This window comes from Engystomops pustulosus, chromosome 6 (genome assembly GCF_040894005.1).
Source record: "Engystomops pustulosus chromosome 6, aEngPut4.maternal, whole genome shotgun sequence".
Classification (NCBI taxonomy): domain Eukaryota; kingdom Metazoa; phylum Chordata; class Amphibia; order Anura; family Leptodactylidae; genus Engystomops; species Engystomops pustulosus.
Window position 1 is genome coordinate 168,842,909 of NC_092416.1, and position 16,263 is coordinate 168,859,171.

At 42.0% G+C, this 16,263-nt stretch overlaps 1 protein-coding gene across 2 annotated transcripts in view; it reads left to right on the forward strand.

Moving 5' to 3' along the window:
* The first annotated feature begins 694 nt into the window (after positions 1–694).
* HLF (HLF transcription factor, PAR bZIP family member) overlaps positions 695–16,263 on the forward strand; it is a 37,825-nt gene continuing 22,256 nt past the window's right edge. For both annotated transcript variants that reach the window (XM_072112302.1, XM_072112303.1), the window contains exons 1-2: positions 695–1,006; positions 2,757–3,092. In XM_072112302.1, the coding sequence (XP_071968403.1) occupies positions 892–1,006; positions 2,757–3,092 (451 nt within the window). In that variant the 5' untranslated portion in view covers positions 695–891. The remainder of the gene's footprint in view (positions 1,007–2,756; positions 3,093–16,263) is intronic.

Consider the following 16,263-nt stretch of genomic DNA (forward strand, 5'->3'; position numbering starts at 1 on the left):
CCTTAGTAAATGAGCCCCAGTAAATCTGAACAGTTCTAAAAACTTTACTTAGCAGCGTTTTTGGGATACCTTCCCCAGTTACAGTTTTGTGGATTCATATCGCGTTACCACAATGAGTGCAAATATTTAGTCTACATATTTGTGCTGTTTATGTCTATATTTAGATGCCAAAAAAAGTCTCAAAAAAGACGTAAAAATCTGCAAGGAATTTGTATGTTATTTCTGTGTTTGGGTGGGTTTCCTCCGGGTCCTCCAGTTTCCCCCCACACTCCAAAACATACTGGTAGGTGATTAGATTGTGAGCCCCTTTGGGGACAGGGACTGATTTGGCAAACTCTGTGCAGCACTGCGTAATCTGTGTGCGCTATATAAATAAAGGAATTATTATTATAAATAAAGATATATAAATATATCTCTATTTGTATATCTTTATGTATATAGCTATATGAATAAAGGACTTATTATTACAAATAAAGATAAATGACCCCCACTCCGATAGGAATTTGCACAAAGTTGCAGAATGCATTTTTCGACAAAGTTGTAATGTGCAATCAGCTATCTTCCAGCGTATGAGATAAAAAAAAAAGCAACGAGTCGGCGACTGGAAGCAAGAGATCGGTGTACAGTAAGTGGAACAGTATGAAAACCCTCCCAGTGATTCCTTTTTAGGAGGGGAGGTGTGGCGCTGATGTCACGCCTGTCAGCTGCTGCACATGGAGATGGGGATGATCGCAGCCTGGCAGCTCAGATCTGGATTTGCAGAGGGAGAGTCAGGAGCAGCAGTGTGACAGGTCACCGGGCTGCACTTACATCCGTATTATCCAGTGCACCGTTCAGCCTGCTTTTTCCTGACTTCACTGCCTTGAAATCCCCCCCTCCCGAAGAGCAAAGATGGAGAAGATGTCGAGGGTCTTACCGCTCAACCCAACTTTTATACCTCCGACGTACGGGGTGCTGAAATCTCTCCTGGAGAACCCTCTGAAGCTACCGCTACATCACGAAGATGGTAAATCAGATTTTATAATATACTGTACACTGCACTAAATGTTGAGATGATATAGAATGTAACAGCAGAGAAGCATCTGTAGCCGGTAGCCTCTCATCTCTCTCACATCTGGATGTTATCACAGGGCAGGAGATGCATGTGCTGCCTCCTTACTCATAGACATGATGTAAATACTTAAAAACTTCATAGCAATAAGTGGACGAGATAAAATGTACAAACATCACGGACAATAAATTTCGGTCCCAGTTTTGTCTATTGCCCGGATCGGTCTCCGTGCCTGGACTTTAGGAGGTAGAGTCAGCATAGAAACACCTGATTTTAGACTTAGAAGATCACTTAAGGAGATAAGAGTCAGTAAATCTGAACAGTTCTAAAAACTTTCATTCGCAGCGTTTTTGGAAAACCTTCCCCAGTTACAGATTTGTGGATTCATATCGCGTTGCCACATTGAGTGCAGATATTTAGTCTACATATTTGTGCTGTTTATGTCTATATTTAGATGATTTATGTCTATATTTGTGTTATTTAGGTTTTTACCTGAAATATTTGGGTCTAAATTTAGATGATTGATATCGATATTGGATTATTTATGTCTATATGTGTTATACTTGTCATATTTATGTCTCTTTTTGTTATATATAGGTTTATGTTTTCATGTTTATATAAAATATATTTTAGATTTATATTTACTTGTAATATTTATGTCCACTTTTAGATTATTTATGTCTATATATGTTTATTTATGTCTATCTTTAGATTATTCTTGTCTATATTTGATTATTTATGTCTAAATTTCTATCATGTAGGTTTATACTTGTCATATTTATGTCTATATTTGTGTTATTTTAGGTTTATACTTGTCATATTTATGTCCATATTTAGATTATTTATGTATACAGGCGGTCCCCTACTTAAAGACACCCAACTTACAGACGACCCCTAGTTAAAGACGGACACCTTTGCCCACTGTGAGCTCTGGTGAAGCTCTCTGGATGTTACTATAGTCTCAGACTGCAATGATCAGCTGTAAGGTGTCTGTAATGAAGTTTTTTTGATAATCCTTGGTCCAATTACAGCAAAAAAATTTCAAACACCAATCATCACTGGGGCAAAAATTTTTTTTGTCTGAATCTACCATTATCAAATATACAGTTCCGACTTACATACAAATTCAACTTAAGAACAAACCTGCAGACCCTATCTTGTATGTAACCCGGGGACTGCCTGTATATGAAATTATTTATGTCCATATTTAGATTATCCATGTCTATATTGTGTTGTGTGTTTCTACATTTGTATTTATTATTTGTATTACTTGTTATATTAATGTATCTATTTGTGTTAATGAGGTTGATACTTCTGATATTTATGTCTATTTTTGTGTTATTGAGGTAGATACTTATATTTATGTCTATTTATACATTATTTATATCCATATTGGATTATTTATGTCTATATTAGATTATGTAGGTTTATACTTTTGATATTTATGTCTATATTTGTGTGATATGTGTATATGTATGTAATACTGGATGGTCTAACCGCAAGAATATTACAGGGTCAGGTCTTTCTTAGCCAAAAATATTACCCAAAAACATTCAGCCAGAGAAAATTCACTCCTGACGCTAATATTTCTAAATGTTTATTGACTGAGTATATTGTACTATCTATCATTAAGGTAAAATGGACCATTACATTGTTATATTTCACCTAAATCCATCACTAAATTCCTCCATCTTTATCCTTTCAGCGTTTTTGAAAGAGAAAGACAAAGTTAAGAAGCTTGAGGATGACACCACAAATTCCACCGTCCCACAGTCGGCTTTCTTGGGGCCAACTCTCTGGGACAAGACCTTGCCCTACGATGGAGATACCTTCCAGCTGGAGTACATGGACCTGGAAGAATTTCTCTCAGAAAATGGTATTCCACCAAGTCAGTCCTCACATGACCTGAGTCCTCATCAGCCTAGTCTCCAGCAAGCTCCGGTGACACCACCATCTGTCATCGATCTCAGCAACCGGGCGTCCACATCTGTCTTACCGGGAATGGTGCCCCAGAACTGTATGCACAGTCCAGTAAGACCTGGTAAGTGAAGTTTCCTAAAATTATTTATAGAATCAACACTTATGTCTTATCCACAGAAGTTCAGTTTAAATGAGGAACATAGGACCCCCGTTCTGTAGGGACCCTAGTGATCAGATACATATTACCTACAGTATCTACTTCATTGTCCATTATCTCACAATATCTAACACCTCACCATACAGTGAACACTGGGGCACATTTACTTACCCGTCCCTGCACGATTTTCGAGGTGCGTTGTCCGACGATTCTGCACAGCTGCCGCGATTCACTAAGATTGTGCGCCCGATATCCTGCATGTGTCACTTCCCCGCTCAGGTCCGCCAGAGTTCACCTTCTTCTTTTCGGTGCATGTAAGTGCTTGGTATTGCGACACAATTTAAATGTTAAATCCCGCTGTTTGTCCGAATCTGTCGGATCGTCGATGGCACGCCCCCCGATTTGCGTTGCAAGAAAGTCGGCAAAATCCGATCACGTGTGCCAAAAACCCCTGTTAAAAATCGGAAGTAGTTGGGAAACCAGACGGAAATGCGGTGTGTGCGGACCCTTAGTAAATGTGCCCCTCTGTGTCCTTTTCTCAGATATATTATCGATATGCCATAACCTGTGATGCTTCACAGCTTCCTAGTAGATAAGGTTTGAAAAAGATGTAGGTCCATCAAGTCCAATCTCAAGTCATTGTCAATCAAGGGGAAAGCAAAACTTTGACACGGCTGTTGCCAATTGCATGTTGGTTTTCCATTGGCTTCCAAAATGAAGGTTTTATGATCCATGATCTCCATTCAAACCAATGACAATGTATATGTGATGTGCGCCAAAGAGGCAGTAAGTGCTATAGAGCTGGTGGTCTACAAATCCAGACTTCACCAAAAATGATCTTCTCAAACGTACAATATCAGACACGTCAGAGGGATCAAACCCAAAAAGACGAAGAAGATTGAACTATTCACTAACACTACAAGAGGAGAAAACTGCTTGAAGTTTCCAAGGCTTTGTTCAAGTAGTAGTAGCGAGTTAAATGTTTAAAGGGGTTGGCCGCTTTACCTTATGTTTTTTGTAGTGAGTGTGTTAATGTGGTGGGGCAAAGATAATAGGTAATTTACTAATTAACATCTATTAGTAGTTCTCCGCTTTCTTGATATGTAAAGTGAAGCCTCTTGTCTTTTACCTCATCATGTGATCTCCATCTGTCCATGAGCAATCACCCTGCCAGGACCTTATCATAGTATATATGAATACGGGCGTAAGGTCCTGGCAGGGCGATTGCTCATGGTCAGATAGAGATCACATGACCCTCCATCTGCGGCCATTTTATGGACAGGAATCTCTGGCTGATAAAGACGGGAGGCTTCACTTTACATATCAGGAAAGTGGAGCAGAACTATTACTAGATGTATATTGGTAACTTACCTAATATCCATCCCCCCCCCCCCAAAACGCTTGTACACATTACAAAATACATTAGTGACCAACCCGTTTAAGGATTATATTCTTGAGACTTTTCACATTGTACTAACCCTTGCAAATCGCCGGGTGCAATGTGTAAAGCCTAAAGTTTCTGAAACCCGTAGCTGTCCGCACTTAACTGAAGCCTTGAAGACTTCTTCAATCCACCAAGGATCAGTCTGATTATCTTCTTCTCTTTGGTCCTGACCCTTCATGTTCCAGGCTCCGTGGATAGACTTCTTGCCGCAGCTATCAGATATACTGTTCCGAGAATATCTCGTGCGCACATGACCCCCCTTCTAGATACTTTTATTGACAAACAATTATTTGCGGAGCTTGAGGACCACGTTGTGAGAGATGCGTCCTTCTCAAGGCTCTCTGTAACCATGGATGGTGCAGCCACGCTCTGCTGTAGAAAGCGCCAGGCTTTGTGCCCTTATAAAGACAAGACTCTAAATAGCTGTGCATCAAGGCAACTCGAGCATCACTCAGCTGCTTAGCCTTTTTCGCGACATACAGTAGGTTACACAAAAATGTCACGGTCGGATGAGAGAAGATCGAGTGACAACGTGTTATTTTCAGCCCATTATTACATTAGGAGCTTGTTATTCTATCGTCACGGTGACAACGTGTTATCAGCCCATTATTACATTAGGAGCTTGTTATTCTATCGTCACGGTGGGCAATGCAGCGTCGTGGAGTTTTAGGGGAGGTTTTCAAAAATAGGTCCGAAAAGTCATTAGAGATAGAGCTGGAATGATTCTTGGTACTCAAAAAATTACATGGAGATCACGTAGGTTGTAATGAAACTTGTATCAAGAATAGAGGTGGGAATCACTCCAAAAATCAAGCATGGAAGCCACAGATGTGGACAATCCAACTAAACTTACAACCAAGAACAACCACTGTCCGGTCCACACCAAAGTCTACTTTTAAAAAAAAAATACCGACTTATTAGTACTAAGACCTGAACCTATGACCTATGACATATGGAAACACATCTCAAGACCTGACCATTGGCTTCAGGTCATTGTTGTCTGCCAAGCTCTCGGACCGGCCAACATACACTGCACTCATGGTGTGACTGAGCATACATGTGTTCTCAGTGAGGAGAAGGGAATAACGGAACCTGTCAGCAGATTTTACAGCATTAAACTAGCACCCCCCTCAGGTAGGAGATGAAATGTCCTTTCTAGAATTCTCTCTTATATGTGGAATCTCACCCATTTATCTAGTAAAAAAAATCTCCTCCAAAGTTCTATGAAAGGTAAGGTAAGCAGAGTCATATTTTGACTGAAATGAGTCACTTTTAGAGGCTAGAGAGACAGACTCCTCCATGTCTAGTTCTATATTAGAATATTAACTTTGTCCGTTTAAAGTGGGAATCTCATCAGAGAGAACTGAAGATACAGATAGTTATAGACATAGGGGGGAAATTATTAGTGTCTGAAGTAAAACTGTTCTAGTTGCTCATGAAAACCAATCAGAGCTCAGCTCTCATTTTATAAACAGCTGTGGAAAAATGAAAGCTGAGCTCCGATAGAACAGTTCTGCTCTCAGACACTTCTGATAAATCTCCCCCATAGTTTGAATTGTGAGCTCCAGATAAAGATCCAATTCCTGCCCGTATCTCCGGTTCTGTATACATGAGATAAGGACAAAACAGATTGTAATCTGAAAGATGAGATTATTATCTTTAATATGACACTGGCATATTTCTTGGTACTATATAAGAAAAGCTAAAGATGTCTGCGATTATGCTCCCCCATTAGCCTAAAAGTGACTCACTTTGTACTATATAACCAAAGCTAAAGATGTCTGAAACGATGTTCCCCTTTAGCCTAAAAGTGACTCATTTTGTACTATATAACTGAAGCTAAAGATGTCTGAAACGATGTTCCCCTTTAGCCTAAAAGTGACTCATTTTGGGTAAAATATGACTCTTCTCAGGGTATTTTCAATGGGCTTTGGGGGAGTTAATACATAGGTAAATACATAAAACAGGGAAGTCAAGAAGAGACAGTTTATCCCCTACCTTAACGGTTGGTAGTTTAATGGGTGAAAATCTGGTGAAAAATTTCCTTTAAGACCCCCCAGGCAATGGTTTACTGCCATGAGAACCAACATGCCACCTAGTTTTATTTTTTTGTGACATCTTTCGCCGACACAAGTTGGATCACCCCCATAGACATTAGATATAGGTGACTGTGACCGGTACTCCTTTCCTGTCTTCGTGTGTCCCACATCATTCTGTAACTTTATCGCTCTTACTGTAAAGAATCCTTTCCTGTAGTAGGGACTAAAGCATTTGCCCACCCATCGTCTACTGTACTATTCTTAGATTACATATAAACATGAAGAGCGGTCACCGTCCATTATGAGTCATTATCCTTACAGGAGACCTATAATTAAAGGCAATTATCACTCATGACACTAGCGTGTACTTTTCACTTGCACGTTGTTATGCAATGTCTGATTCAGATCATGTAGTGACAAAATTTACAGGTATGTCAGAAATTAAACTGTTATCTACATTTTGGATCTTAGATACTGTGGGGGAAATTAATCAAAAGTGTCTGAAGGCAGAACTGTTCTAGTTGTCTATGGAAACCAATCAGAGCTCAGCTTTCATTCTCCCACATCTGTTTATAAAATAAATGCTGATCTCTGATTGGTTTCCGTGGGCAACTAGAACAGTTTTACCTCAGACACTTCTGATAAATCCCCCATTCACTTTATGATGGTGGCTGCCTTGACCCAAAGATTGAGGTTTACATTAGATACATAGGGGAAGATTTTTCATCAAGTTTCTGAGGTAAAACCATTCCAGTTGCCCATGAAAACCAATCAGAGCTCAGCTTTAAGTTTATAAATAGCTGTGAAAAAATGAAAGCTGAGCTTTGATTGGTTGTTGACAGTTCTGCTCTAAGAGACTTATGATAAATCTCCCCCATACAGTTTATATTTGGAAATTTGCATCTGTCCTTGTCATGTAGCTTATACGGAGACTAATATCTCTCGTAGGTCTCTGTAAACGTAAAGTTTACAATTATTAAAACTTAACAATACAGGGTGGAACAGACAGAATCGGGTCACCATCATAGTGCCTCTGGATTCTGCTTAATGGCAGGTAGTGGAGTATATATGAACCCGGATGTTGGATATCAGCTCAATTCCTGCGTGTCTCTCATGTGCATGGAAGAGTTGGCTAAGACAGCCAAGAGCTGAAGATGGCTAGAGAACATGAGGGACAGTGGAAAATCCTACTATTTTCGCAGGGCTAGCTTCCTATCTGGTGCATATAGGTGGCCGATTTCTCCCCGATGACGATGTCAGGGAACAGCAGTGTCCATTTATTTTTGAGAGGGATAAAGGTACCACTATCATTGAATTCTCTTGCTCCATTGAAAAAATACGCCTGTAATGTAGAGCCGAGAGTGCATGTGTCTGGGAGGAGAAGCTACAGAGGTGTACGGCCTGAGGTAACCTCCTCTGGGAAATGTTCGGAAATAATAAAAGAAGTTACATTAGTCTCTGTGTGAGATCGAGGTCACTATGGAGGATGCCAGACAGTTTACTAAAGCGCTCAAATGAAAGTACAATGAAAACACTCAAATGGAAGTTGCTTTTGAATGCGTCTCTTAGATCTTTGTGAGCCAGGTAATAAACAATTCTGGTAAAAGGGAAAACTTCACAATGAAAATTCTGTCCAATATAGTTCAAACAGCATGTTATAGAGAAGGAGGAGCTGAACAAGTTGTACATAGTGTCCTATCTGCAGGCAGCATGTTATAGAGAAGGAGGAGCTGAACAAGTTGTACATATTGTCCTATTTGCAGGCAGCATGTTGTAGAGCAGGAGGAGCTGAGCAGATTGTACATAGTGTCCTATCTGCAAGCAGGATGTTATAGAGCAGTGGTGGCGAACCTATGGCACTGGTGCCAGAGGCGGCACTCGGAGCCCTCTCTGTTGGCACCCAGGACAGAATAAAGTTCACCAGACAGAACTACAGAACTCAAAGAATCTGCCTGCAGAATCTTCCTACAATGATAGAAGAGTCTGCCCTCCTCCTTTCAACTGCGTTGGTGTCCTTGGGAGGCTGAAGAATTGAAGGATGTCAATGAACAAGGAGAAACACATTACTTCTTAAATTGCTACGCTGGCACTTTGCAATAAATAAGTGGCTTTTGGTTAAAGTTTTGGCACCGAGGCTGAAAAAGGTTCGCCATCACTGTTATAGAGCAAGAGGAGCTGAGCAGATTGTACATAGTGTCCTATCTTCAGGCAGCATGTTATAGAGCAGGAGGAGCTGAGCACATTGTATGTCGTGCCCTATCAGCAGGCAACATGTTATAGAGCAGGAGGAGCTGAACAGATTGTACATAGTGTCCTATCTGCAGGCAGCATGTTATAGAGCAGGAGGAGCTGAGCAGATTGTTCATAGTGTCCTATCTGCAGGCAACATGTTATAGAGCAGGAGGAGCTGAACAGATTGTACATAGTGTCCTATCTGCAGGCAGCATGTTATGGAGCAGGAGAAGCTGAGCAGATTGTACATAGTGTCCTATCTGCAGGCAGTGTGTTATGGAGCAGGAGGGGCTGAGCAGATTGTATATAGTACATGTTATAGAGCACTTCTACCACAGTTACTGATGATTAGAAGGGTAGATGACTGTATACCTGTGCTGAGTTATCATGGGATTGTTAGCAGAGCACAGAGATAGACAAATCTAACAATCACAATGGTATCTGATCAGGGGCATTGGTTGTCTTATTCATCACAGCAAAACAGGAAAATCCCTCCAAAACCGTCGACCAGTGCGTGTCATTGTTTATGTCACTCATTTTCAATCAGACACGTCAAGATTTCTTTATATACCATTTAATTATGCACCATGAGTGTCATTCAGAACAAAACCAATTTGTCTTTTGCAATATAAGGCTTAGCGGAGCGGTGAGCCAAGACAGCACTCTCACTAATCGCGCCTAAGTATAGCTCTGTGCGTCGCTAAGAATGGCCGGATTATACATAAACCTCTCTGTAAATATACTCCGGTGACTACCAGGGGCCAAACAATTCATTCTGCATTTTATTAACAGATTATCCTTCAAGAACAAAAAAAACAAAACGTAAAAACACCTTCCCTTTTTAATCCATATTTGTCGGGCGGGATGATTAGCGCTCTCCTCCCCGTGTTTACCTCCCAGCCTGTAACTGAGACATGTGTGAGCGCATGGTAGTCCAGGACGTCTGCTCACATTTCGTCTCATGTGAGTGCGGATTACTCCGTGCACATGACTCTACCCTGTGCTGGATCCGAAAAGAGTCAGTCTCCGAACAGAGGGAGCGCACATCTACGGAGAAGTGATTGCTACGGCTTTTTCGTGAGCAGTTCCTATAGGATCAGTGTCTGATAAGACTTGGAGGATCTACTGGTAGTTCCTAAATGTGAGGCATACAATTAGATTTAGGTCTATTCCAAAAAACAGAAATTGTATTGCTTCTAATCAGGGATTATACTCCTAATATATCAAGTGTATATTGAGTAACCGCTTCAAAAACTGATCTAAAAGTACCCACCCTCCTATCGTCAGCAGTCGGGCAAAGCTGAGCCTTGAAGTTTCTCCTATTGTACCATAAGAGCCATAAATTATCTTACCCAAAAGTTTTGAGCCCTGTGCCACACCCCAACATCTCTTTACCACCCTTATAACCCCACCTACTAGTGTGGCCCCTAAATGTCCTCCACAATTGATATATCAGTTATACTGTTCCCTCTTCTAGACCCTATTTACATTGCCCCTTTTCTCTAGCCCTCACTTATACTGCCCCACTTCTAGCCCCACTTATGTTGCCCTCTTCTTTAGTCCCCACTTATACTACTACCTCCTCTAGCCCCCACGTATACTGCTACCTCCTCTAGCCCCCACTTATACTGCTACCTCCTCTAGCCCCCACTTATACTGCTACCTCCTCTAGCCCCTCTAATACTGCTACCTCCTTTAACCCCAACTTATACTGCTACCACCTCTAGCCCCCACTTATACTGCTTCATCCTCTAGCCCCCACTTATACTGCTACCTCATCTAGCCCCCACTTATACTGCTACCTCCTCTAGCCCCCACTTACTGTATACTGCTACCTCCTTTAGCCCCAACCTATACTGCTACCACCTCTCGCCCCCACTTATACTGCTCCCTCCTCTAGCCCCCACTTATACTGCTCCCTCCTCTAGACCCTACTTACACTGCCCCTTTTCTCTAGCCCCCACTTACTGTATACTGCAACCTCCTCTAGCCCCCACTTATACTGCTACCTCCTCTAGCCCCCACTTATACTGCTACCTCTTCTAGTCCCCTTTTATACTGCTCCCTCTTCTAGACCCACCTATGCTGCCTTCTCCTCTAGCCCCCACTTATACTGTTACCTCTTCTGGCCCCCACTTTTACTGCTCCCACCTCTAACCCCACATATCCTGCCCACTCCTGTAGCCTCAGCTTAAATTGCCCCTTCCTCTAGCCCCTGCTTACACTGCCCATTCATCTTACCCCCACTTATATTGCCCTCTCCTCTTGCCCCCCACTTATAATGCCCCCTCTTCTATAGTTTACTTTTATACACCATCTATGCTCATAATACTTTCATTTATGCCCCCTCTTTGTTGCCCCTTTTAAAACTCAACTTTCAGTAGCCCCTCCACCCTCCCACATTTTATGGACCATCAGCCAAACCGCCCAAAAAAAAACAGGTACTTTCCTCTTCACGCACCATGCAGCAGTCTGCTTATGTCGCTTCTGCGGCCGGGGTGATGATGTCATCAGATTGCGCCTACTGGCCTGAGCCACACACAGCGTCGGCCGAGGCCTAATGGTGGAGTGGGAAGCCGGCAGCTTTCACTTCAGTTATCTCTTCTTTCCCAATCATATTTTTTGCGGGTTCTTAAAGAAACATAGGCTTCTAGGGAAACTAGGCCCATGTTTCCCATGACAACCAATCAGAGAGCAGCTTAGATATTTCCAGGGCAGTTTCTGATATAAAGACTAAGCCCTGATTGGTTGTTGTTGGTAACAAGACACATTGGATGTTCCAGTAAACATTATGAAATTTATTATGAAAATTAAAGACAGAAAGTTTTGGGGGGTTATTTTTTTTAATTTTATCCCTTTATATCAGTCATAGAAAACCACACAGTGATCTTATTGTAGTAGTGGATCAACAAGACTTATTTAAAGGAATAATCCCGTCCCTTGGGGCTATAGTGTTGCGTCACGAGCGTCTGACCCTGGTCACAAGGCCTTCACAGTACATTCAGTTCAATTAGTCTTTAGTAGGAGAAGAAATGAATTTATCCTGCAGCGCACAGGCGCGTGGACAAACACAGGAACAATAACTCCTTTCTAACTAGAACAAATGCAGGTTACTGATCTAAATCTCCATGTCTGAGCACAACAGCCCACCTACTCACTAATGCAGGACATGCCTCTCTCATTATGCAAGGGGCAAGCGCAAGCAACTAGTGTGATGTGAGAGACACACACACTTGTCAGTTACGTTCTTGGTGAGAAGCACACACGCTTGTTGGTAATGTTCTTGGTGAGAGGCACATGTGCTTGTCAGTTACATTCTTGGTGAGAGTCACACACGCTTGTCGGTCGCGTTTTTGGCAAGAGGCACACATGCATTTTGGTGGGAGACACACACTTGTTGGTAACGTTCTTGGTGAGAGCCACACACGCTTGTCAGTTATGTTCTTGGTGAGAGGCACATACGCTTGACAGTTATGTTCTTGGTGAGAGGGACACATGCTTGCCGGTCGCGTTTTTGGCAAGAGGCACACATGCATTTTGGTGGGAGACACACACTTGTTGGTAACATTCTTGGTGAGAGCCACGCACGCTTGACAGTTATGTTCTTGGTGAGAGGGACACATGCTTGTTGGTAATGTTCTTGATGAGAAGCACAAGCGCTTGTCAGTTACATTCTTGGTGAGATTCACAAGCACTTGTTGGATGCGTTTTTGGTGAGAGGCACACGCTTATTGGTAATGTTCTTGGTTATAGGCACACAGGCTTGTTGGTAACGTTCTTGGTGAGAGGCACATGGGCTTGTCAGTTACATTCTTAGTGAGAGGCAAACATGCTTGTTAGTTACTTTGTTGATGTAAGGCAGAAGTGCTTGTTGGTTGCGTTTTTGGTGAGAGGCACAAACGCCATTTGGTAACGTTTTTGGTGAGAGGCACACACATTGGCGGTTACGTATTAAACAGTCTCTGAAACTCTACAACCATCAAGGGAACAACTTCAACAGTTGCGCATGAGGAGTGAAAAACAATGGGGCTTAGTTACTAAGGGTAGTGGATCGCACTTTCGTCGGACTGTTCTCAGTTTTCGGGATTTGCGCAGCTAAGACAGCTATGTAACAGGGGTTTGCGCTGGGTTTGTGTCAGACGCGATTGAATATTGGCGTGGCTGTGCTGGTTTTCATGCGACAGAAATGGGGGGGGGCCTCGGATTCGGACAGAGCACGGGATTTAACTTTCACATGGTGTCGCAAGACAATGCACTTACATGCACCAGAAAGAAGATGGTGAACTCTGTCGGACCTGAGCGGGGAAGTGACACACACAGGATATCAGGCGCACGATCTTAGTGAATTGCGGCACAGGGCATTGTTGTCGGAACAATGCACTTTGGGTGAACTCCTCGGACGGGTAAGTAAATGTGCCCCAATGTCCCATGTTCTTGAATTGTAAGACCTTTACCTTCTGTAAACTAGAATGTGGCCCTAAGCTAATTGGAAAAAGTCCTCACCATCCTAAATTCTTGTGAATGTTACGTGTAATGATGCATGGTAATACTTTGCATGTGATAAGGCCATTTGCTTAGTTCCAAACCCGTAACTTGGCAGAACATGAAAAAAAGCAGATCCCCATCTGATTTATTTTTAGATATTTTCTGATGTCCTTTGGTCTGGATCAATTGGTCTAATACTCCCTAATGCATAAAATGAGGAATAAATATATATTTTAATTCTGGATTAAAGGGGTTTTCTCATGTTTTATATTTATGACACAGTCCCAGGATTTGCCATAAATACTCTAGGATCCACACCTAGTGCACCTCTAGAACGGGGTCTACTCACTCCATTCCACTACTGGCCCAAAGGAAAGAATTCTGCGCATGCGTGGTCTATGGGTGCCCATACTCTTTACATTTGGATGGAGAGAGGCTGCACCCGCATGGCCTTTGTCCCAGTATCAGGTAGAGGTTCAGTGGAATCTCGTTCTCGAGATAAAGTAGGTGTGGCTCCCAGATGCGGGTTCCACTTTTAACACATAGGGGCTTATTTACTATCGGGGATTGCGATTTGGACGGCTAAATAATTGTGCCCCATAGTTATGACACATCCTGTGGATATTAAATATAAGAATAACCCTTTAACTAGCACCAAATACTTCGCTTCTCACCACATCTATTGTGTTTTAGACACGCCACTTGACAAAGGGGTGTGGCTTTACTCAGAATGGGTGTGTCTTAGCCTAGAAACTTGTGGTTTAACAAGAAAGGGCTTTACTTCGGCCAGAAATTTTTCAAGGACATTAATCCAACCAATAGATATTTGTAAAACAAGACACACCTCCTTACGCATCTTCAGACTGCCCCGCTCTGCGTTTACACTGTCTAAATATTAGACAGGATTAGTAAATCTGCCCCTTTGTGTGTTTACTTTCGCCAAGGTCGTTGGTCAGGTAGCACAGTAAACACTGCAGGTATTTTAGGTGTATTATCTAAGTCGAGATAACATAGACGCTCCTATACATCAGGCTTCTACTATACTATAATAGCTCAGGGCTGTAGTAAAGTTATGTAATGGATAAATATTTTGCTGTAAAATATCATTTTCTTTAAATAAGCATAAAATTACCACGTTTTGGCTACTGTATGAATATGACGGACACTATATTGTAGCTGAAATTAAAGCTCTGAACAAAGGTGCTCACAGGGATGGATTAAGGATAATTTTCCAAGAACCCCCAATTTTCTAGGAATAAAAAAGCCTAAAATCACCCAATATGTTTATATTTAGATATATTTATCTATTTGGTTGGGTTCCCACTGGATCCTATTGGCTGTGACCTAAGCGGTGGTCGCATACACAACTGCCACTTCATTTACAATGGTTATACAGGACTCCAGTTCAAAATATTTGAGGGGGGGGGGATGCTCAGAGATTTGGCAATGCCCTGAAAAAAGGGGAAAACTGTGAGTTCTTGGAACATTTCCAATTCTTGGGTGCAAAAATGTCACACGTGTAGGAAAAATATATGTAGTATACACAATTGTCCTAAATCCATATCAAAGCTATTAGGGCTCTACTGATATTCATCTTATTAATCTGACATTACCTACAGAAATCTTGGGGTTGGCCAGAAACGGTGATAAGTAGATGTATGTACGACCACTGGATCCAATGTTGGACTGTCCAACCGGAGCAGCATAGGATCCTCCGGTGGGCCCCAGCTTGAACCAAATACTGAAACCTGGACATCCAGGAGATGATAACTTTACTTAAAGACAAATAAGGTCTTTGTAATTGGGGTTGATGGCTTATGGTACCCAGAATATTTTTATTTCTGGTGGGCCAAAGGACTCCAGTCCAACACTGACTGGATCCCTACAGATTACGAGAATAGAGTTTGCATAACCTTATAAATTAGGCGCCGGGATCTGTGTTATCCCTACTACACTACTTGTACCCCTAGAGAGAATGAGGACACATGTTCCACCTCTTTGAGGACCTCTTTCTCATAATGAGTGGGGGTTCCAGGGGGAAGGACCCCATCGATCGGCTTGTCGTGTCTTATGCTATTGAGATGAGATATTAGTAAATCATTAGGTCTTCTTTATATCTTTTGCGATTTGAGGTTCAACATTTGAAACTCTTATTTCCTCTTCCATCACTTTTCTTCAGGTCGGATGGAAATTTTTAAATATTTTTTGTAATGTATAATTTACTATAAAATACAAAAAAAAAAATTAAGTTTGGTTTATTATTTTTTTTGCTTTTTATTATATGGTGCCTTTATGTTCCTTATCCCGTAAGAGTCATGTGAGGACCTGGATCCGGGATTTGTCCGTGAGGTTCCTTATCGAGCAGTAAATATCACAGTACACCATGGAGAGATGATATCTAAACAGATTTACAACCCGGTGTACTTTATTGGCTTGAACAATGTTTGCTTAGGACAGGTAAACAGGTCTCCGCTCGTAGGTGGCAATTACCTCCTTCACACGGAGTAGCGTGGAAAAGCCTTGGTACTTCCTGTACAGTGTGTACAGTCTTGGCGCCAAGTCCCGAGCTTGTGTTCTACATCTGGAGGTACGAGTAGGAGCGAGCTGGCAGTAGGCTGGTACGTTCTGTGCCCGGGGTGTGGGAGTGCACTTGGCGATCTCCTATCACGTGGATTGTACTATGAAGAAAGCGCCAACTTCTACTCACTTTCGCTGATAGCGATGACTCAGGGCAGGACTACAGTAGGCACCTTGTACTGTACAACACGTACAGTAGAATTTACAATCAATCGTTTATTTATGCAACGTGCCGATGATAAACACCTAATCCATGTGAGCGGAAGTAACATATCCGAGAGTTATGAATAGTCAACAGACCGACTTACCAATTAGAAGGGTTCTTAAAGGGAGTCTCCCATCGCCCTTATGTAAAACC